At 45.4% G+C, this 24,718-nt stretch overlaps 1 protein-coding gene across 1 annotated transcript in view; it reads left to right on the top strand.

Moving 5' to 3' along the window:
- ERGIC1 (endoplasmic reticulum-golgi intermediate compartment 1) overlaps window positions 1-24,718 on the top strand; it is a 93,451-nt gene that overhangs the window by 3,936 nt on the left and 64,797 nt on the right. Inside the window, exon 2 of the mRNA XM_066591281.1 lies at window positions 23,208-23,269. Within this exon, the coding sequence (XP_066447378.1) occupies window positions 23,208-23,269 (62 nt within the window). The remainder of the gene's footprint in view (window positions 1-23,207; window positions 23,270-24,718) is intronic.

Genomic DNA, 24,718 nt, shown 5'->3' with positions numbered 1-24,718 from the left:
ATCCTCAGCTTTCCCATGCATCCGTGGCACCTCTGCAGTGACAGCTGTGAGTGTGTCGCAGCGGGGGCAGCTTCCATTGACTTTAGTAGAAGCCGTCCCTGTGGGATCGACAGGGAAAAAAAAGAGCATGCAGCGATTTCTTTCCACGAGCGCGGTATGCGTGCCGGGAAAAAACAACCGCATTTGCATGCATTAAGTTGCCCTGTGGATGCTAATGCATCTCTATGGGCAGCTAGAGCTGCCGATCTCCCGTGCGGGGCCATGCGTGGATTTTATAATTAAAATCCCTGGGCCTTAGGCTCATCGTGGAGACCTGTCAGTGCTCCCCCCTCCTCTCCTGTGGCGGAATAGCGCTAGCGATATTTCGTCATGGCCGTGGACAGGCAGCCTGAGGGTATTTTTGCAGGTGGCAGATTTGTTGTAAAACTATCTGAATACAGCATGAGTTCTGCAGCGGGTGGGTGCGCTTCTGCAAACATCATTCAGTTGATGACAAGTTGTAACTTCCTCCCCAGTGTGACCGTCCTCTTAGGGCCCATCTAGACGGTTGTATTACCTGTCCCTGAATGTCACATGCACCCATTATTTTCATACATTGTCAGTTTGTCACTGTGACTCTGTAGCTTTCTGTATGGATTTCCCTGGAGCCGTAGTGTCCATGTGGGTGTGATTCTCCAAGTATTTAGTGTATGTTCAAACATGGCGGATACACTGCATATTATTCACCATGGATTTACATATGGGGAAAAATGTACAACATATTACAGTTGTAGCAAAGACGATGGGATTTACAAAAACCTCACTGCTGCGTAAAGTCAGCAACGTTATTGACTTGAAGTTCAAATTTTAGACCAACCCTAGGTTGTACCACTCTGCACTTTGCTGGTATTAGTGTATCTTGATGCCACTGGAAGCTAGGGGTTTGACAGGAGGAACGCCCTTCTCACACCCCTAGCTCCTGATAGGGCCAGGGCTGGCAGGTGCTAACTGCACACTGTGGTTACATTACTGCATTATCTGCAGGCTTGCGCTCAGGGTAGCGTGTTATTAGGCTTACATTTTTACCTGTAAATGCTGCCATGTTACCGCTGTAACATGGCCGCATTAACATCTAATAATGTAAGCCTAATAACATGTTATCCAGACCCTAAGGTCCCCCGCTCACTTTTGCCAGCCTCAGCGCTTGTGCTCCACTGCGTGGATGGTCAGTTCGGTGTCGGCCGCTCGCAGCTGCAGCACTCACAATTACTGCACCGCCGTGACACAGTAACTGCACCGCTGGTCCGTGGACGTTGCTCCACCGCTGCTTCGCTGCCGCAGTGACAGTAAGATGTGTGGCAGCTGCCGGCCTGAGCGGTTATGCTCCGCCGCCGGGAAAAGTGTCCGTGTGTGTCCGTGTCCGTGTGTGTGTGTGTCCGTGTGTGTGTCCGTGTGTGTGTCCGTGTGTGTCCGTGTGTCCAGCATGTGCTCCTGCACTGGCCGGCCGCCGGATAACACTGTGTCTCTCCCCGGCCATATTGCCTCCCTGCTGGTTGTGGGTGAAGGTGCCTGTAGTGCCCTACCAGGAACTATGTGGCATGCTGTTGTGCAGCCAATCAGGTACAGGGGGCGTGAACCCCCTCTCAATTTTGACTCCACCAGGACTTCCTGGTGGCGGCAAGATACACTAATACCCACTTTGCTCACATGGTTGTTGCAGGTTTACTCGGAGTTCAATGGGGAAGTCAAAATCATCAACAAATCCAAGTGGTTGCAGATTCCCCTCATATCTGAGGGTAGGGATCTCTTGTATAATTAACTTTATTTTTACTTTCACAGCTTTTCTTTGTTTTTATACTGATTCTTCATCTTTTCCCCACACCCCTGAAGACGCTTGTGTGCTCCCCTGCCGGACCCTGCATCCTGGCCCCAGGGGATAACATGTCTAATACACCTGATTGCTGCAGCCAATCACCGTCTGACATGTCATCACTGAGAGCAAGCAAAACTCTTCAGGGGGATGAGGGAAAAAGATGGAGCACCTGAGTACTCAACATGTGTATACCCTTTGGGGTTTGCAGCTTATTCAGGTTTTGCTACCGAACGGTCCTCCCACTGACATCAGTACAATGATACCTTGGGTTAAGAGTGCCTCAGCTTACAAGCATTTTGACTTGAGAGCAGGCTGTCTCACAAATTTTTGCTCTGATTTAAGAGCAAAAATTTGGGTTAGAAGCCTTGCACTCAATGGGTCTGCCACTGCTGCCGGTGGCCCCATTGAAAGCAGTAGCCTGCCAGCAACCCCGCAGTGGTTTTTGGGGAAGGGCTTTGAATATAAGCCCTTCCCTGAAAATCATCCCTAGCTGTAGTAAAAAAATATATACTCACCTGCCCGCCACTGCCGGGGCTCAGGCATGTCTAGCAGCCGTTTCTTCTCCCTGCATTTTTAATCCCCGTCTGCTGAAAAGCTTCAGAGCAGTGCAGGGAGAACAAGCGGTGGCTAGATGCGCCTGAGCCCCGGCAGACAGGGGAGTATATATATTTTACATTTTTTTTTTTTTTTACTACAGCTAGTGTTGATTTTCAGGGTAGGGCTTATATATAAAGCCCTTCCCCGAAAATAACGGTGGAGGTGCCAGCGTCCTATTGCTTTCAATAGGGGAACGCCATCCCCATTGAAATCAGTGGGAGAGCTTTACGATCTGGAACGGATTAATGGCTTTTCCATTCATTTCAATGGGAAAAATTGATTTGATTTACGAGTGTTTTGGGTTAAGAGCTCCAGTGTATTAGGCCGGGATCACATGACTGTACAGTTAGTCCTGGAATGGAACCTGTTCGCAAGTTGATTTGTTCGCAAGTCGAACAAATGCTTGTATGGAGGGGATCGCGGGTGGATCCCGCTCCATACAATGTCGGGTGCAGGCTGTTTCTTACAGCGGACACCCGGCGGCAGCAGTTCCGATGAGCCGCGCCGCTTGTCGGAACTGTTAGCATTTTAAACACCGCTCTGACAGCGGTATTTAAAGTGTTAACAGTTCTGACGAGTGGCACGGCTCATCGGAACTGCTGCCGCCGGGTGCCCGCTGTAAGAAACAGCCCGCACCCGACGTTCAGGGGGCACGTACAGCGTCCCATGATGAGATCGCGGGATGCTGTGCGGTTGCTAGGTAGCCGGGGACCTTCTGAAAGGCCCCAGGGCTCCCTATGCAGAGTGCCCATCAAGCGCACCCCTTGCTAGGCGCTCTGCATATACAGCCCTAGGGACTTTCAGTAGGCCCCTGGCTGCCTAGCAACCGCGATCTGACCGGGCAGGCTTCTATCAGGCTTGATAGAAGCCTGCCCGTTCCCTGCACAGTATGATGTAATGCCATAGCATTACATCATACTGTGCAGGACAGATAGTTCGTATCTAGCGAAATTCGTAAGTCGAATGTTCGCAAGTATTGTATTGTAATACCCTGTGTAAAAATTGCAGCGGTTTACCAGAGTATAAAACTGTGTATCCCTGCATATTGTCGTGTTTTTGCTCGTGTATACCTGCACATGTACAGCGTATTTTACCTGCACTGGCTTCCTGTGTTTTTTTAATTAATTTATTTTTTTACCTTCTCATGCATCCTAGCGCCATGGGTAAAAAAAAAATGCAGTACAAATGCACTGTGTTTGGAATGCACCCAGTGAGAACAATAGGGCTCTTCTGCACGTAATATGCAGTAAAATAGAACATGCTGCCTTCTTTTTTACACCTATCTTATGCAATAAATATACATAAGTGTGCCTTCAGATGACTGCCACTGTTTGCAATGGAAGGGGGCGGAGCTATGTTCTGGAACTTCGTTCCGCCCCTCCCATTGCAAACAGTGGAGAGGGGGCAGGAGCTCAGTGCACTGCTCCCGGCCGATATACGGTCGTCTGAATAAGCCCTAGGTGTGAGTGGAGCAATGAAAATCAATGTACTTTAATTTAATACTGCGTATTATGAGCTTAACATGTAATGCAAATACGTTCGTGTAAGCCCGGCTTTAAAAGCAAACATGACATTGGCTTACATATTGGATATTGGCTCAAAAACTGGAAAAGGTTGTTTCTTTCTTCCTTTTTTTTTTTTTTTCTCTAAACTGATTCACATCAGTCTGAGGAAAAAAAAGGATCATCCAGTAACCGCGCCATTCTTCATGGGTTTCTTAGCGCAGTTCGGCCAAATTCAGTCCTGTGAAAAAAGGTGTGGGTGTCTTTTTTTTTTTTTGGTCATACTTGCTGACCTCCCCGTTCCTTCATGGTCAGCCCTGGAGGTTGGAGCGCATTTAGTGCAGCAAGCTCTTCTCTGCAGTCACTGTTCTCCATGTGCTGACTGCGGAGAAGAGTCCGATATACGCAACGAGCTCGGACTGACAGCGAGGGCCCAGGGAGGTCAGTAAGCATATTCAAAGCACACCTCCACCCCATCTCAGTGGCCCCTGCCTTGATCCTATAAGCCCATAATCTTGGTTTTCGGTACTCCTACGACCTGACAGGTTCCCTTTAAAAATACTGAATTATTAAGCAGAAGCTTCTTTACTGCGTACTGCTGTACAATTCTAATTTGGACTTGTTCCATGATTAATCTGGAACTGTACAAGAAGTGGTTCCCAGTAGAATGTGTTACGTAGCCAACAGCTGGGCCACGAATATAAATTCTAGCAGTCCACTCCCCACCACGAGTGTCCGTATCTCTTTGCAGGATTGCACAAATATTTTTTTGTAATCTATATAATTGTATTGTGTGCTCGTGTTTAGCATTTTGGATTTAGTCACTAAAAGTGATGTAAAAACTGTAATTTAGTCAGTATATACAAAAAATGCATAAACTCATGTCCATATAGATTAATGACCATTCCACCATACTGGCTGCTAAATGGAATTGCTCTAGTTTGAGTAGCTGATTGGGCTATTCTATGAAGTGTCTCCAGAAAATAGTTGTTTTCTGTTGGTCATAATTGTCTTTTATATTGTTGGGTTTTGTTTGGATTTCTTTGGATGAATGACTAGTTCATTGTTTCTAGCTTTTGCTCTGGGTATGCGTACTTCTTATATACGGAAATATGTTATCTGCTGGCTGGAAATAGGCACTGAAATGCAGCATGAGTTGCTGCTTATCGAAGCGGTTATATTGGCTGATATATAAGGGTATACATTGCTGTAGTGTTGGCTCTGCTGCGGTCCCTACTTATATACGTGTTATCCTAATGCTCCCTTTTCTGATATATAAGGGTATACATTGATGTATATAAGGGTATACATTGATGTAGTACTTGCTCTGCTGCGGTCCCTACTTATATACGTATTGTCCTAAACACTCCCTTGGCTAATATATAGGGGAATACATTGCTGTAGCCCTGGCTCCGCTGGAGTCCCTACATATATATGTGTTGTCTTATCTCCCTAACGCTCCCTTTTCTGATCTATAAGGGTATACATTGATGTAGTACTTGCTCTGCTGCGGTCCCTACTTATATACGTGTTGTCCCGTCTCCCGCTCCCTTTGCTGATTAGCAGGAACAAACATCCTAGATCTGTGGGTGAGCGTTGTTTGCAGTTGGCTGAAGACAGAAATGCTCTGTGCTTTGCTAAAGTGGCTGAAAGTATCTTGTTTTCCTTTTACGCCTAATTAATACGCTCCATAAAACACTATGGTGTAGCTTAAGCTGCTTTTTACGCTGAGCGATTCTCGTTCGCACGAGTGACGTCACCGCTGGCTCGTTGGCTCCAGTGTAGCCTCATACAGGCAGATTCATCCTTGACTCTCCACAAGGATTGTTCGGTGATTCACATTGTCTGTATGAGCGGATATGAAACGCTGAAGGGGCCAACGATGAATTTTATGCCAGCGCAAAATGAATGACGAGCAAGAAGTGGACAATTCTCGTTCCTTGTTTCGGCCGAGTGAATATCGTTCATCTTCAATTGCTTGAACCTAATTGTTCCATCTAAAAAAAGCAACCTTATCCCGTATTTTCCAACATGTGATGTATCTGATGCAGTAGACGGCATCGCCACTGAATATTTCCTGGTTGCAGTGGGTTTTTTTTTGTGTTTTTGACCATCAATTTTCATTTATTTATTTTTTCACTGAAAAAAAAGCTAATAGCCTGCGAACCAAATCCAAGTAGAAACCAAGGCATAACAATTAAAATCGTATCTGCCACTATATGGTTGGACGAACTATTTTCATTCGCCTAAATATGAACTAAATTTATTTCAGCACCTTCCTGAAATAATAGACAAGGATGACAGATCATCATAAACAGTGGTTTCTGAATTAAAGGGGTTGTTCGGTTACTGACAGCATATCTGTAATAGAACTGTCTGTAGTAAAGTAATAGACTGAGCTATGCTGACCCCTCTGCCGCGGCCGGGATCCATTGCTGCAGTCCCTCTGTCGTCCGGCAGTCACTTGATTTCCAGTGATGGCCGCTGTCAGAACAACCAGAACCTGCAGCGTCACTGCTCTTTCTCCTGGCATTGGCGCTGACATCCTAAGCGCAATGATGGGAGGAGCTTGGCAGCGTGGCACTGCAGCTTCTGATTGGCTACAGCAGTCATCTGTCTTCTGGTGACTGTTGTTCCGTTAGCAGCAATAAAGTGGCAGCATCAGTGGTGTAATAAGCAAAAAAGAGGTTTATTGCTCCATAAAAATGGTGACTGTTGCCACAACCAACACCGGGACCACAGGGGGATTGCAGGGGAAATAATAAAAATGTATTTATTATTGTTCTGATTTGTTTTCTGCTGGATTACTGCAACTCGTTACTGATCGGTCTTCCCCCTCCCTAATCTATTCTGAATGTAGCAGATCATCTTTTATCCAACCCCTACATTGATGCAGCAACCCTCTGCCAGTCACTACACGGATTGCCTGTCCATTATAGAATACAACTCAAAACTCATCACTCTTATCCATAAAGCTCTCCACAGTGCTGCACTGCCCTACATCTCCTCCCTCATCTCTGTCTACCTCCCTACCTGTACTCTCCTCCGTTCTGCTAAGGATCATCCTCCATAATCCAAACCTCACACGCCCATCACCAATACCTTTCCTGAGCTGCTCCAGTTCTCTGGGATGCTCTATTAGGTTATTCCCAATAGTCATAATAATTTTTAACATGCCCTAGAAACAATCTCTTTAGGAAAGCATCCCCCTAATGTAACTCCATTGATCCCATTTCTACACTCACTTGATCATGATCACAGTATCCCTCACACCCTAATGCGCTTATATACATATTGACTGGTGACTGGCTTATTTCTAGTACCCTAAAGATTTAGAAGACTGCTGAGCCACTGAACAGATTAAGGGTATTAGTGTATCTTGACGCCACCAGGAACTAGGGGTTCGACAGGGAGAACGCCCCTGTCACACCCCCAGCTCCTGATTGGGTCAAGCGTACAAGGTCGTAGCAGCAGTGTGTGCATAGTTGCGGCAACACAGCTATGCACGCGATGAAGCACGGACTGTCACCGCTGCCTTCTGCGGAAATTCTGAGGGATGACTCCCCGGCGAACCCCGACAGATGAGCCCTCAGTCCCGGGCCGAGCATGCCTGTTTGTTCCACGCCGCCACCTGTCACCTGTTTCTGCTGTGCCGCCGCATCAGTCCTCCGTCTCGTACAGCAGCTGACAATTTCCTCCTTCCTGGCTGCACAGGGGACGCCGGCACCTTTGAGAACGCTGTTCCCCCGCTGCTTTGTCACTTTTGCTGCGTTGCTGCGCCGGACGCCTCTCACACTGTTTCCCCCACCCCCCGCTGCGGACTCAGTGCTGCTGACTGAGATTTCACTATGACATCGCAAGGAGAAGGGTGCCTGCCTTGTGTGCCCGCACTGGGGATGAGAGTTACACCGGGGGCTGCCAGGCTGCTACCCCTCGCTAATGTATGACAATCTGACTAAGCCCTTGCATTTTCCTTGTTCCCTTTACTGGCCTTCCAGGACCTGCTGCCCACACCACTGTACAGCCAATCAGCAACAGGGGGTGTGACCCCCTCCGGTCAATCTTGACTCCACCAGGAGTTCCTGGTGGCGTCAAGATACACTAATACCCAGAATAAGCACATGAACCCGGTATTATTGTATCTTGACGCCACCAGGAGTTAGGGATTTGACAGGGGGAATGCCCCTCTCACACCCCCAGCTCCCGATAGGGTCAAGGCTGGAAGGACCTAGCTGCAGGGTGTTCATTGATTACTGGCGGGCCTGCTGCCTTACGTTGACTGTTTTTCATCTTCTTAGGCTTACATTAAAGGGGTTGTCCCGCGCCGAAACGGGTTTTTTTTTTATTCAATAGGCCCCCCGTTCGGCGCGAGACAAACCCAATGCATGTGTTAAAAAAACACCGTTTAGTACTTGCCCGAATCCCCGCGCTGCGGCGACTTCTTCCTTACCTTACTAAGATGGCCGCCGGGATCTTCACCCACGATGCACCGCGGGTCTTCTCCCATTGTGCATCGTGGGCTCTGTGCGGTCCATTGCCGATTCCAGCCTCCTGATTGGCTGGAATCGGCACACGTCACGGGGCGGAGCTACGCGATGACGCGTAGAAGGGGGCGGAGCCAGAATACCGCTCGTGCCGAGACCCAAGAGAAGGGAGAAGACTCTTCTGCGCAAGCGCGTCTAATCGGGAGATTAGACGCTGAAATTAGACGGCACCATGGAGACGGGGACGCTAGCAACGGAGCAGGTAAGTGAATAACTTCTGTATGGCTCATATTTAATGCACGATGTATATTACAAAGTGCATTAATATGGCCATACAGAAGTGCTTACCCCCACTTGCTTTCTCGGGACAACCCCTTTAAGAGCTGTTAATGCTGGCATGTTACCGCTGTAACATCTCAGCATTAACATCTAATAATGTAAGCCAAAGGAACGAACTAACCCTCAGCCTAAAGCAGCAGGCCAGCCAGTAATCAATGCAGCCGCTGCGGCGATCACTCTGAGCGGACCTGCAGCTCCCAGTTGCCCGCCGCCTCAGTCCTGCGTCCCAGCAGCTGGACAAGCCTCTGTGCTCCCTGACGGCCGCTCCCCCGCTCATTGCTCCTACTGCGCAGTGATCTAATTTTCGCACTCTGTCCTATTTCCCTCAGACAGCAGAGGAACTGGTCATCTGCTGTTACGGCCCATCCAACCTAAGGAACAACGAGTTGTGTGTTCAAATGTTAGTTGCAGCACCAGCGTTGTATTTGGTTGTCGTTTGCTTGACTGTACCCTGCCTGTTTGTCAGAGCGATTCTTGACATCCTCCTCTGACCCCTTTTTTTTGGTTGAATTATTTACAGGATTCCCTTTTGCTGAATGGGTTTTTCTTCTATCTTGGTATACTGTCGACACAATTACATGCCAAAACCCTACCAGAATGGCAGTGTTTTAACAGCTGGCCCCTGCAGTGCGGTTGACCATGCCGCTTTCCAAGTCACTCAGATCAGAATATTTTTCTCCACTCTAAAAAGTAAAAATCAAGTGATGTTGATTCACACTGAAACTGATCCAAGGGAAACTTTCTCACTTCATTTTATGCAGCACTCTGGAGTCGCTTGTCTAATTTGCATACAGAGAAGTGCTGATCATGAAAAGGGCCAGGGTATCTTAATAAATGAATACATTTTTAAAAAATTGTCCCTTTGGTGTATATCACATGGCACTTGATGCGGCCACTGATGCTGGATTCTTGTAGGATCAGGGTCAGTGGTTAAGTAAGGTTTCATTCTTCCCGTTTTGTAGCCTCAGATCGTTAATGCAGACAAATGCTTGCATTGTAATTTGCCCATGATGTAACTTTTTTTTGGGGGGGGGGGGGGATCAAAGCGATAATGAGCTTTTACTTCCTGCCTTATATTTTCTTGATCTAATTTCCTCCTATTAACATTCAGAAGATTTCTTACTAGCTCCTCTGTCCGTCTTCCTTAGTTTCCCTCTAATTTTCCGATGATGATCGCAGTCATAGGACATCCTCATGTTCCTCGTCTTCGTCATAGTTGGCTATTGCAGTGAGTAATTACTTAATGACAGACCTGGAGGAGCCTCTGTGTTGTCTTTGCACAAACACGGCTGTCATAGTGTTTAAACAGTGGAACACTAGTGTTTCTATTGCGTATCTGGCGTTATAAATTGATGTGTATAAACTGGTAGGTGCAAATGGCAGGGGGTGGGGGGGGGGCCTTAACGGCTATGGACACCTTTTGGGAATGAGGGGGAGGGGGCACCCCCCCCCTCACATAAATGCATAAATGAGGGTTAGTCAATAATTATCTACAATACAGCTGTCAACTTTTTCAATAAGAATGGAAAACTTATAATATTCTTCAACGTAGTCTACTTGGCTTACAACACTCTTCCACCATTGTTGCACAGGTTTCTTTATGCCCTCAGAAAAAAAATGGGTGAGCAGTGAGCCATGCATGCACGGCTCCCTTCAGTTCTTGGTCCAAGGCGAATCAACGCCCCCCTTAATGTTTCCTTGAGTGCATCAAATGGGTGATAGTCTGAAGAAACAGGACTGTTCGGAGGGCATGGGCAGCAGTATGTGAACAGGCAGCCTCGTACAATGGCACAATGCCTTTCCACAGTTGTCCTTGGTGTTTGCTTCGAATGCCAGGCTTCAGTCAGCCAATAATACTGCTTATTACAGCGAGATGCTTCATGGTTGAGTTCCACTACTGGCCTTGTGAGTCCCAAAATATTGTAATCATCAATTTTGCTGCAGATTGTTGGCTTTTGAACTTTTTCCTAGTAGCCATTGTGTGAAGGCATAGGAGCAACAGCTGGAATGGGTGCCGGGCGCTTAAGGCCCAACAGTTGTCCCATCTAAAAGCACCCTTAGGCGAGAGTCACACATGTGTATGCGTATTTGCGTGAGCATGAGCGTAGCATCTTTGCGGAACAAGCTATGCTTTTTTGCGCTTACTGTTTCCATGCGCAAGGCCTGTGCATTTAAACGTGGCAAAAAAAATACTGATTTGAAATAGCTAGTTAGTCTGAGTTGTAGATGTGTTCTTTTTCCTGCACAATTACGCAGTGTTACATGCATCGCCTAGCATATTTTGTGTGCATTTGCCCATTCCCATTGACTTCTATGGGTTTTTTAGCCTTTTGCACAGGAAAATAGCGCATAATGCGGGTTTTTTTTTTGGGTTTTTTTTCGCTTTTGTCACCAAAAATGTGCAGGAAACACTTGCGCATGTGAATGAACCCATTGAAATCAATAAGTTGTATGCTCTGTGTATTGCGCATGTAACTTTTGCGCACACAAACACGCCTATGTGTGAATCTGGTCTTAGGCCTTATTCACATTCACACGACCGTATATACGTGGCTAAATTAACCACGTAAAAAAATCACGACCATTTGAAGCATTGATTTCAAATGTATTCATTCAGATGAGTGATATATATATATATATTTTTTTTTTTTTAAGTCCCGTAAAAAAAAAATCACGCCTGGAATAATAGAACATCGGAGATATAGATATATATTTTTTTAATGGCGCGTGAAAAGATAGGTCTTGCCCTATCTTTGGCCGAGATACACTGGAGGCTCTCATAGATTTCTATGAGAGGTGAAATAGAAGGAAGGTGGAGGGAGTTTACGCTGGGCAAACACCATAAGTGGCTCTATTTAACCAATTGAAGTCATTCCGAGGATTTCGACAATACATTGCAGCCGCCCGTGCGAATGGGCAAGAAAACGTTTATTTAGATTGGAACTTAATTGCGGCCATTTTTAGTGGTGATCGGCCGAGTGTAAAAAAAAATAAAATCTATATCATATGGTCATGTGAAGGAGGCCTTAGTCTTAGGGCGCCTACCCACTTGCGTTGCCGATTTTTGTGCGTGAAAAACGCGGCGTTTTCGCGCTTTTTTTGCAGCCCTCCATTGACAATCATAGGTGCATTAAGAGAAAAATAAGGAGACATATGCAACTGACAGTTCCTATGTGAAAACCCCACGAAACGGAAAAAAACCCCAGATGGACGAGAACACATTCTATACTAATTGCTCTTGAGAAAAAACGCAAAACATCACAGGAAAAAAAATCGCAAGTGGGTAGGCGCCCTTAATAGATCAGTCGGTGAGGCTGTACTGACCACTTAAGGTCCTTTTACACGGGACGATGTGAGGTGTTTAGGCACTCGTCAGTTGTCCCAGTGACCATTGAGCAATAATTCCGTGGATGGCGGGAAATCGCGTTCGGCCGGCCGCCTCCATTTACAGCTTAGCTGGCAGTCATTCATAAATTATTTTCTCACTTCCTTTTGAAAAACCATCAGATTTTTATGTCTGCGCAATTTAAATGCCAAATTAATTATTGTTCATTGTTTAGTCGCTGGCGATTATCGCTCAGATTCACATGATCCATGCAGAATCTGAACGCTCATGGTTCTGTGTACAAAGTGTTATCAGTTAATTCATGACTACAGCAAAGTTCACAAGCTACCCAATTGTGACGCCCACAAAAAAATGGAACTACTGTTTGGCCAGTGTAATCTGGCGCCCCCTCCAGCCTGCTGCTGAGGCCATATCAGCTGTCATGCATTGTTGTAATGCATTTAGAAAACATCTCGATCAATTAAAGGGAATGAAATGGGGAAGTAAGTGAGGAATTCTCATGCCTAATGGATTAATTACTAATACTCACGTTCATCGTGACATTCATCTGCTGTCATGATGAAAGAATTTCCTAGAGATCAGCTGACCTCTTCCTCCCCGTCTACACAGGAAGCGCCAGTGAAATGCCTGCCTTCAACCCATCCTGTTCTCACCTTGTCTGCTGGTCTGTTTGTCTGGAGGAATGGCGTGGAGCCGCCACTGGGCGTCAGCTTCTTGCATGCAGGAAGTCCATTTCTTTCCTCTGAGCAGTGCCATGATGTCATGGCTGGCAGTCATGTCCGTAGTGTGTGACGGAGGCGAGGAAACTGCTGGCATTTTCATGATTGCTATGAGCGGCGTCCAGCAGGTTGCCTAAAGTGTTCAAGAGGAGGTTAGAACACGCCTGGAACTATTTTTCTGTATCAATTCCTCATGGAATTCAAGATCTGAACTTGCAGATATTTGATGGGAACCTTAGAATGTATTTTATTTATTTATTTTTTTTGTAAATGCACAGAATGGGTGATTTTAAGCATTTTTGCACTGGGTTCTATCAGGCTATTCTGTGCATTTTACTAACAAAACCCTTCTTTAGCTAGGTGCTGATGAGGCTTAAAAATCCGTCTTCACCGGCCTGTATATCTGTAGAGGGAGCCCCATCCAGCTGTGTCTGCTGCTGTTCTTCGTAGAACAGCTGTAGACATACTGTTGCCAATATATGATACACTGTTGCCAACCATACATTCCATTTAATTAATAACTGCCTTTTATTTTATGTAATCTCGGTTCTCTTTTGTCCTCAAATGCGTCTGTCCTATTCCTTGGGGTGTTCTATGAATTCTCTCACTCCTGGTGGCAGGCACGCTGTCTCAGGAGAAGCTGTTCTATTCTGCAGACAGCTTCTCCTCCTAAAAGTGTGCCCACTCGCCCCCCGACCTAGTGCATTAGGTGTGCAGTAGTGTATGTCACAATCTGATGCATTGGATCCTTGATGGTGCAGCAGCTCCAGCTTTTCCAAAATATAGATTTGCAGTCCCTGCATGGAGCGATCCGCCCCGTAAAAACTTTGGCACTCATTCCTATTCAAATGAATTCTGAAGCAAATTCCACCATGTAATAAAGACTTTAAAATGACTACAGATCACTGACTAGTGAAAATTTTCATTCACAATCTGCGAGGTTTTTTTTTTTTTTTTTTGTGTATTGTCATTTGTGAAAAAGAAAAAAGGTGTGTAACGGACTCTCTTCTGTGTTTTTTTTATTGGGATTGAAAGGCATAGCCTACTACACAAGTATGAAAACCTATACTTTTTATTTGTTTTTAACATTGGAGTCAATGGAAAACCTATAGCTGTATGTTTCCATAGTGTAACGTGCGTTTTTTGCGATCGATTGCCTTAGGCCGCCTGCAGACGAGCGGGTCGGATCCGGCGGCGAGAATTCTCGCCGCGGGACCCGACCCGAGCGCCTGCAGAGACGAGCGCGTACTCACCCGCGCCCAGCGGCCCCGGCTTTTTCATGTGCCGGCTGCCGGGCAGCCGGCGCATGCGCAGACCGGAGCCGGCGGCCGGGTGAGTGACGTATCTGTGCGAGGCTCTGCGAGAGCCGCACAAAAATAGGACATGCCGCGTCTGCATAGGAGTGCGTATTGTAATGCACTCCTATGCAGGCTTTGAGCGGCGGAAATCCCGCCGTGGGATTTCCGCCCGTGTGCAGGTGGCCTTAAAGGAAGAAAAAAGTGTGAATGTGGGCAAGCCCATAGTGGGTGCTGTCTATCATTTGTAGTGTTTATTAGTAAGCATTCTGGTAATTTTTATTTTGTAATCTAATGAAATATCCCTTTTTAACCTTTGAGTCCAACTAATTTGAGGATTCTTCCTTTAGGGAGGAAAGCTTTAAGGATGTGGATTTAACATGTCGGCATTCTTTTGTAACCTTAAAATAGCGTTCGGAAGCGAGCCTTTCCTGGCGACGGTGCTGGAGCTCTGTCTTTAGCTTCCATTTTCCTCTTCTTTATATAATATTATTAAAACCATGTTATTATGGGACCCCGGGGATCACAGCAGACGTCCAAGCCAGCAAATGTTCCTTTGTTTCAGCCATGTTTTGGTCTCTACCTTTCCATCTGTCTGCCACTTCTCACTAATCTACCAAATAAAAGTATATAGACTGTTAGGGTACTTTTATATAGTAACCTAGTATGCAAGGCTGAAAAAAGACAAATGTCCATCCAGTTCAGCCTGTTTACACCCCCTCCTCCCTGTTGTTGGTCCAGAGGAGGGCAAAAAAACCTATCGCGCCATTCAGCTCCCTTAGAACCCTTGGGTGTATTCCATCTGGGCCCGGTGATTTGTCGATTTTAGTCTTTTTCAGCCGAATCTACACTTCCGCCTGCGTTAGGCAGGTGATATTTAGTGGGGGGTTTATTTTATCCCTTTGCATCTTATGTCACATTTCTTTTTCTCCCGTGAATATTCTTCAGAAAAAACTGTTTAATAGATTAGTTCCCCCCCCCCCTCCCCCGAACCTCCTCCGTCATCATCTTCTATGGTTTCTCCTACATTATTTGTAGGGCCAGTGCTTCCAGTGCAGATCATTTTACCATTTATGTAATTTGAAAAATAGTTTAGGGTTATTTTTTTCTCTCTTTGGCAATCGGTCTCTCTGCCTCCTCCTTGGCAGTTTTTATCTTTTCCTTACATATTTAGTTTTTTTTTTCCTACATGTTTTTAGCGCTTCTTCACTGCTTCCTTGTGTTAATAATTTAACCCCTTAGTGACGGAGCTTTTTTGCTTTTTTCCATTTTTGTTTTTTCCTACTCCCTTTTAAAAAATCGTAGCTCCTTAATTTATCCATCGACGTCGCTGTATGTGGGCTTGTTTTTCGCGGGACGAGTTGTATTTTTCAATGGCACTATTTATTGTACCATATAATTTACTGAAAAACTTTTAAAAAATTCTTAGCGGAGAGAAATAGAAAAAAAACAACATTCCACCATCTTTCGGTGCGTCCTGTTTCTACAGCACACAAACTGCAACAAAAACTACCTGATATTTTTATTCTATGGGTCAGTACGATTGCTACGATACCAAACTTGTATAGTATTTTTTTTGCTGTACTACTTTTATTTTTTTTTAATATTTAATTTTTTTCAATTATTTTCTGCGGTCATTTTGTGCGCGCAATACCTTTTTTATATTTTTCCGTCGACGTAGTTGAGCAAGGGCTCATTTTTTGCGGGATGTCCTGAAGTTTCCAATAGTATCAATTTGGAATACATACGACTTTTTGATCGCTTTTTATTGCGTTTTTTCTGGGAGACAGGGTAACTAAAAAAGTGTATTTCTGGCGTTCTTTATTTTATTTTATTTTTTCAGACGACGTTCACCGTGCGGGAAAAATAATGCACTACTTTGATAGATCGGACTTTTACGGACGCGGCGATATCAAATACATATTTTTATTTTATGATTTTGATTTTTTAATAATGGATATGGCAAAAGGGGGGTGATTTAAACTTTTATAACTTTTTTTTTTTTTTTTTTTACAATTAAAAAAACTTTATTGATTATTTTTTTTACATTACTTTGAAGTCACCCTGGGGGACTTTAACATGCGATGCTTTGATCGCTCCTGCAGTATGACGAAATGCTATAGCATTACGTCATACTGCTTTTTTACAGGCAGTCTTTCAAGCCACCCTGTGTGGATGGCTTGATAGGCAGTCTGCTAAGGCAGCCCTGGGGCCATTCATTAGGCCCCCAGCTGCCATGACACCTGCACGGCTCCCCCGATCTCACCACGGGGGGGCCGTGCGGGACCCTCGAACATTGTTCGGGGGATTTAAATGCCGCTGTCAGAATTGACAGCGGCATTTAAAGGGATAATAGCCGCGATCGGCCGAACGGCCGAGCGCAGCTATTGCCCGCGGGTGTCAGCTGTAATAAACAGCTGATGCCCGCGCTGTATGGAGGGAGATAGCGCCTCTACCTCCCTCCATACACGTCCTGCAATAGCAGGACGTAGTTTTACGATAGGGCTGTCACTAATGGGTTAAATGCTTTCTTTTTTTCACTTATTGCGCCCCCCCCCCCACCCCCTTACAGTCTTAGGGCATATATATACGCTGTCCCTATATATATAGGCGGGACAAGCCGGGAGCAGTGCAATGAGCTCCTGCACCCTCTCTTCGTCTTCTCTCCGGCCCTTGCCACTGTTTGCAATGGTAGGGGCGGGACGGGGTGGAGACAAGTTCCGCCACCTCCTATTGCAAATAGTGGAGATGGGTCTCCTCCCCCTGCAGAGAGGGACCGTGTATATATCGAACGGGCGTGAAAACCTGGCTGATATACGAACGTCTGAATAAGCCCTTAGTAACATAGTATGTTAGGCTGAATGAAGACAGTGTCCATCTAGTTCAGCCTGTTTTAACCCTCTCCTTGTTGAGCCAGAGAAAGGCAAAAAAAACAAACAATGAGGCAAAAGCCAATTAGCCCATTTGGGGGAAAATTGCTTCCTGACTCCATAATGGAAGTCAGAATAATCCCTGGATCAATCTTCTTGAGCCACATTGGTTTCCTTCTATTTGTGGTTCTTTTTATTTTTAAAGAGTATGAACTGCTCACATACGAGGTATTTTAGGGTGTTTTTAAAATCTTCCCATTTGTGGCCTGTGCTGTCGTTTTTGAGGACATAGTCCCATTTAATGTTGCCGAGAGTAATTCTGAGCAGAACAAATTTTGTTTTGCTAAGGTTGTGTTTTTTGGTTTTTTTTTACGCTTCCTATCGAACGGCAACTGGAAATTATATTGTGGTCACTATTTCCCAAGTGTCCCTCAACCTGCACCCCCGTGATTCGGTCTGGTTTGTTAGTTAATAATAAGTCCAGAATTGCCCTCCCCTTAGTTGGCTCCTGCACAAGTTGGGTATGGTAGTTATTTTTAACTTTCACAAGAACTTATCACCCTTGTGAGATTTGCAGGTTTCCTCTTCACATATTATATCTGCTAATTAAAATCTCCCATAATAATTACTTCATTAAAGGGGTTGTCCCGCGCCGAAACGCTTTTTTTTTTTTTTTTTGCATAGGCCCCCCGTTCAGCGCAAGACAAACCCAAGGGATGTGTTGAAATTAGAAAAAATTTTTTTACTTACCCGAATCTCCTCTCTGCAACTTCTTCCTTCTTTTCCTCCAAGATGGCCGCCGGGATCTTCACCCACGATGCACCGCGGGTCTTCTCCCATGGTGCACCGTGGGCTCTGTGCGGTCCATTGCCGATTCCAGCCTCCTGATTGGCTGGAATCGGCACACGTGATGGGGCGGAGCTACGCGATGACGCGTAGAAGGGGGCGGAGCCAGAACGCCGCTCGTGCCCGGACCGACCAGAAGGGAGAAGACCCTTCTGCGCAAGCGCGTCTAATCGGGCGATTAGACGCTGAAATTAGACGGCACCATGGAGACGGGGACGCCAGCGCAGGGAAGGTAAGTATATAACTTCTGTATGGCTCATATTTAATGCACGATGTACATTACAAAGTGCATTAATATGGCCATACAGAAGTGCATAACCCCACTTGCTTTCGCGGGACAACCCCTTTAAGGTTTGACACCTCTTCTGTTTTTCTTAGTGATAAGTTTTCAGTTTCTTCTGTTATTTTTGGTAGCCTATAGAAAACCCCTATCAGGATTTTGTTAGCATTTCCTCTCTGTATTTCTACCAACAGGGATTCCATGTGTTCTCCCACTATATAAGGCACTTGTCAGGCCTCCTATGGAATACTGTGTACAGTTGTGGTCACCGGTGCTCAGGAACGATGTTGCAGTGCTAGAGGAGGATCAAAGAAGGGCAACTAAATTAATAAACGGAATGGGAGGACTGGAATACCCAGAGGGGCTATCAAAATTAGGATTATTTACTCTGGATTAACTGTATAAATACATCAGGGGACAATACAAGAATCTATCCCATGACCTGTTTATACCCAGGACTGCGACGGTAACAAGAGGGCATCCTCTATGTCTACAAGAAAGCAGGTTTCATCACCAACACAGAAGGGGGTTCTTTACTGTAAGAGCAGTGAGACTGTGGGGTTGTTTATCTCAAATTTGTCCTCCTCTGGACAAACAAGGGGGTTAAAACAGGCTGAACTAGATGGACATGGTCTTCAGCCGAACATACTATATATGTAACTATGAATGGAGCCCAATAAAAGTACACGGGATTTCATTGATCCATTCACATTAGTGTGCAAACACTGCGTGTAGATACGCTGGTGATAGAGATGGCAGCATACTCTATTTTTACTGCGTATCATGCAGTGTGATCACTATTCTTTTGTATGGGTGGGGTATGCAACAGTGTCCATAGGTAATACATTGCGTATGGGCGACGATGCCTACCCAACCCGCTATGAGATACAGTGTGGAATTTAAAAAGAAGAAAACGTCACACTGCCCATGCCATACGCTGCGATAGCTGGCTCTCACACTCAATGTGCTACACATACGGTTGTGTGAATGAGCCCTATGTCTTGCAAAAGCATGGCTGCTGCATGTGAGAGATTATATATATAAATTTCTTTTTTTTTTTTTTTCTTGCGCGTTTTTTTCGCGATCGACCATAGAAGTTTCTAATGTTAAAAAATGCATTGCACGAAAATTACAAGTTCATGCGATGAACAGAAAGCTCCATAGGGAGACATGGGAGATTAAAAAGAAAACTGCAGAAAGATAGGACATGCTGCGATTAATTTTTAAATTTTTTTTTTCACTCCACGTCGCATTAGTGAAAACATCACAAATGGGAATGAAAATCATTGGTTTCATAATTCTGCGTTTTGATTTAGTCTTGCATCGCTCAAAAAACGCGCTATTTGCTCGCAAATGTGAAGGTGCTTTCACTGTTCACAGGCAGTCGTTCAAAGATGAATGGCTGCCTGTATAGTGAGTAAGAAATCCCTTGAGCCAAACAAAAAGCAGTGAGCAGATACAAAGTGACTGGTGGTTGTGGGATTGCTCACTCTGTACTGTGTTGGGGTCCGGCATTTACATGGGACAACTATTGTTGGAAATCGCTCCTTTTGTGACTTTCTTTTTCTCCAGTCAATAGTTGACTCTTGTAAAGCCGCCTTCGTCAAATATTGATTTCAATGGGTTCCTTCACATTCTGTGTTGTTGTGCGTGCATTTCCATGAAGGGAAAAAATACGTGACCTGCTCTGTTTTGTGCACATTTGCGCACTCAAGGCACCATAGGACTCTATGAGGCTGCACAAATGTGAGGTGTTGATAACCTTATGTAATAATTGGGCTGCACAGCCGGTTCAAAAATGGTGCGGGTGTATCCCACACTAATGTAAAGTGGCCCAGCAATGCAAAAAAGTACAGTAAGCAGCGCAGATATGCTCGTGTGCAGGAGCCCCAACACTGACTTATCAGATGAGCACGGTGAAAGATTTCCCCGGGACATAGGTGCAGTTGAAGAACGTCATGAAAAAAAGTGGATGCCGGCTGATTACTGAGGGAATATTCCAAGGGAGAACACTGGCGGACATAGAAGAAATAAGTGGCTTATGTAATAATCACATCTAACTTCCCATATTTTCATGCCACTTATGGAAGTTCCTGGTGGTTATAATCTGCCCCCTGTGATCTCATGTCCTGCTTATAACAGTATGCTACCTTATTCAGGACTTATTGTTTATAAGGACATTTATACAAAGGATTTAAAGGGGTTGTCCCGCGCCGAAACGGGTTTTTTTTTTTTTTTTTTTTTAACCCCCCCCCCCCGTTCGGCGCGAGACAACCCCGATGCAGGGGTTGAAAAAACACACCGGGTAGTACTTACCCGAATCCCGGCGGTCCGGCGTCTTCATACTCACCTGCTGAAGATGGCCGCCGGGATCCTCTTCCTCCGTGGACCGCAGCTCTTCTGTGCGGTCCATTGCCGATTCCAGCCTCCTGATTGGCTGGAATCGGCACGTGACGGGGCGGAGCTACACGGAGCCGGCATCCTGCACGAGCGGCCCCATTGAAGACAGCAGAAGACCCGGACTGCGCAAGCGCGGCTAATTTGGCCATCGGAGGGCGAAAATTAGTCGGCACCATGGAGACGAGGACGCCAGCAACGGAGCAGGTAAGTAAAAAACTTTTTATAACTTCTGTATGGCTCATAATTAATGCACAATGTACATTACAAAGTGCATTATTATGGCCATACAGAAGTGTATAGACCCACTTGCTGCCGCGGGACAACCCCTTTAAGTGTGACTATATCTACACTTCTTTAATTCTTCTGTTGAGGCTGTCGGTAAATCTATTTCTGCCATTAAAAATCTGAGCAAATTTGGAATTGGCACCTAAAACTTTGTAGAAAACACACATTTTGTCAAAAAAATTTTTTTAGAGGTTCTATCATATTATTCATATGTATAAACCCAAAAGCGAAGTATTGGAAGAGAAGGCTAATCAACCATTTTGGTCGTTAAATTGTGGAAATCCTACGTGGAAAGTTACTGAGTAGACCTTTTCATTACCGATTCAGCAACGTGATTCATTCTAGGCCTTCCTAGGTTTAGCCTTATCCTATGCAGACTGTAGGTAATGGCTTTACTATTAAAGCCCTGAAACCACCTTTCTAAGAGTGTTTATTCAATAACGGATTATCTCAAGAGGTTTAACCTCGTGGCCCACTCTTTGCATACCCTAGATTAAGACTCTTTTAACAAGCTCCAATTGTACGCTGTTCTTCATTTGTGAAACACACGAGCTTAACCTTGGGATAAACTGCCTTAGCAATGGCATGTCAAAACCTTTTATTAAAGTCTCTGCAGGTCTGTGCCAAAGCAGCTCTTTTGGCTCCCAGCCCACGCAGCCAGTTATCTGGCCCATTTAATACCTTTGACGTGGAAGCAGTTGAATGGTGTGTTGGTTTTGGAAAGGGAAGTGGAAAAAGAAAACTGTATCTTGTATTCTGAGATGCTTTAATTCACTGGGAGATGCCGTATATGTGTTGTGCAAGTCAACAATAGTGGTGGAGATGAATGCAGGCTGAAACCTGCCCATGCCCTAACCCTAACCCTAACTGCACTTGCATATTATGTGACTGCATTGTATGAGCTTGGGTCATGCATGACCGTGCACGTTCATATGTACATACCTGGTTGGAAGGTCATGGACAGGTTTTAGTGTCCTGATCATACATTGTAACTGCAATCAGTGACTAAGGGTGGCTTTACATGGGACAACTATTGTCTGAATAGTCACAAACGGTTGTGTGTTCAGTTTGGTGTTCTCTGAACAAATTGTTAGGGACACTTTTTCACGCGCTGAAATATCATTTGTCAACTAATTAGGGGGCACGAGCTTCTGTAGCGCGGGTGTATATAAAGTCCAACCTCTCCCCAACACATCTACATTGGTTGCCAAGTCCACTGCATGTAGATAAAGATGTGCGAGTAAGCACTCTCTGATCTCTCGCTGGACCTAAACCCGCTAGAGACCGCAGCGCTGAGTACTCCTTTGAACACCAGCAGGAATTGTTCAATTGAGGAAAAACTCACAAATCTGTTTTCAAGTGGGAAGGCAAAATGTTCAAGAAAAGCCGGGAACCAACCGGCGTTCAGTGGGGTCGCATGCCAAGTTGTTGGCTAGTCATCCAAAGACACCAGATGATCAATTAACCAGTGACTATTTTTAGGTGAGCTGAAATGAAGCGAACGGCTGGAAGTCTTGCTCATCACTCGGTTGGCCGTGTTTTTCACGAATCGCCTGTTAACTGCTTAAATTCACTCAAGTAACTATCCGAATGATGGTAAAGCCACCTCATCTTTGCTTGCTCTACTACTATAAGGGCTTATTCAGATGTCCGTACGTGAAAACCCGGCCGATATACGCTGTCCCTCTCTGCAGGGGGAGGAGGTGGGAAGGGCTGGGAGCTAATGCACTGAGCTCCCGCCCTCTCTCTGCCCCCTCACCACTGTTTGCAATGGGATGGCGCGAAACTTAGATCTGCCCACGCCTCCCATTGCAAACGGCGGTGAGGGCCAGAAAGGGGGTGGTGCTCATTCCACTGCTTCCATCCTGTCCCACCTCCTCCCCTTGCAGAGAGGGACAGCATATATTGGCCAGGCGTGAAAACCCGGCTGATATACGCACGTCGGAATAAGCCCTAATTGAAACGCCTATGTAGTGGAACTCTAAATAAAGAAGAATTAAAAGACTGGTTATAGATTATATTGGTGTTTTTCATGTTAATAACATTTCATTACACTTCGATTTTAAAAAATTGGCAAATCCTTTTCCTATATTAGTCGGTCACACCCAGTGCCCCACCATAAAGCAGCCAGTAAAGAAATGATCAAAGGACGTTGTTGGCACAGTCTGAGGGCAGTACCATATGCAATGTAATAGAAAACCATGAAGCAAAACGTAATCTAGTCAATCGGCTCTGTTACATTGTATACAGTGAGTGTATTAAATATATTCAGTGTTAAAGTGGTTTACAAGTATACAAAACACTAAGTAGTTAGTGTTAGAGGGGTTGTCTGCTTTAGGCATCCTGTATCTTGGCGCCCTCTAAGTCTGATTATTTTACTTTTGCCCACTAGGTTTGACATCTACCGGAAGGTGCCGAAAGACCTTACACAACCTACCTACACTGGCGCTATCAGTAAGTAACATGAATTGGAATCTATTCTTTACATCCTCTACTTTAATTTTTATTGGAATTCTTCAATCGTTTTTGGGGGTGCTAGTACAGTGGCCGCAGCTAACACCCACGATTTGCCATAAAACTGTCAGGTTGCACATGAACTTGAAACTGAAGCATGGCCATTATCCGTAAACCGTGAGTGTTAGTGAAGACTGTTACTGCTTGTGTAGTAGCATCCCAAGATGCTACACATCCATGTGTCGTGTACACGCAGAAGACCTGCCGCTTATCACAGTACAAGCAATGTGGATGAGATTTTACGACCTCTCATCCACCTGCTGCAAATCTTTTGCAGGTCTGCTCTTTTGGCTGTACCTTTATGATGGAAGCTATATTACAATTAAGACTGATATTGCAGCTAACCAATGCAGAAAATATACACTATGTGTTATTATGTGGGAACACAACATGCAAGTAGACGTGGTTGAACCTGCATTGGTCCTCCTTGTCAAATACATAATTGTTATGGACTCTTTTAGATTATCTTTATACAAGTCCTGGTAACTAATAGTATTTTACCTGCCTGTTTGCTCTGAAGTAGGACCATTTAATAGACAAATGGTGCAATGAAGCGTAACTACACGATTTAAAATTTTTGCCATGCCAGAGAGACATGTCAAAAGTTTTGATCAGGGGTGGTCCTGCTGCTAGCTGCCTTTGCCGCTTTCCCACTTTTCCCAGTAGCCCGCACAGAGGAGTTGAGTTTCTCTAGACCTCTATGGCGGACGTCTTTGGCTGCCGGGAGGAGCAGTAAAGCAGCGAAGACAGCCGAGGTGGAACAGCACTCAGTTGAGCACTGCAGCCCCTTCTTCCTAGCGATCAGTGGGGACCTCAGCAGCGGGACCACCACTGAGCAAAACATTTGACATATCTCTCTGACATGTCCAAAAGTTTAAAAAAAGTCTAGATACTCTGTGACAATCCAGGGAACACATTGTCTCCTCTCTTCCTGCTCACTATAAGCTGGGTAGGTGGGAAGTGGCAGTGTTTAGCATTACACTACAGAGCAGCCCAAGGCTAATTAATGTGCAAATATGTGTATGTGGGTATTTAGTTTGTGTGTTTGTACAGTGGAACCTGACCCCCAACGGGCGCACCACCGGCAGGACTGACTATCGACTTGCCGTGCCTACAGTGGTCACAAGTCAGGGCTGCACAAATACGTGGAACTAAACAAATATGTGGAATTAAATGGAGGCCAGCATATTATTGCAGTAACGTTTATTAACTTGGTAGTCAACCTGGATCTCCAGATGATGCCAAGTGGTCACTGGAAACTGGGTTCTTGGCATGGGACATGCTTCTCTCCGTGTCTGATAGTAGCGGGCACCTGCATGCTCCCCTGACTCCCTCACTGCTGTGTCACACACCTTTCTTCCGGGTGAAGTCTTTCATATTTCCTGCTCG

Source organism: Eleutherodactylus coqui, chromosome 2 (assembly GCF_035609145.1).
Source record: "Eleutherodactylus coqui strain aEleCoq1 chromosome 2, aEleCoq1.hap1, whole genome shotgun sequence".
NCBI lineage: Eukaryota > Metazoa > Chordata > Amphibia > Anura > Eleutherodactylidae > Eleutherodactylus > Eleutherodactylus coqui.
The sequence above is the reverse complement of the archived record's forward strand: the minus strand, read 5'-3'. Positions and strand labels throughout refer to the sequence as shown.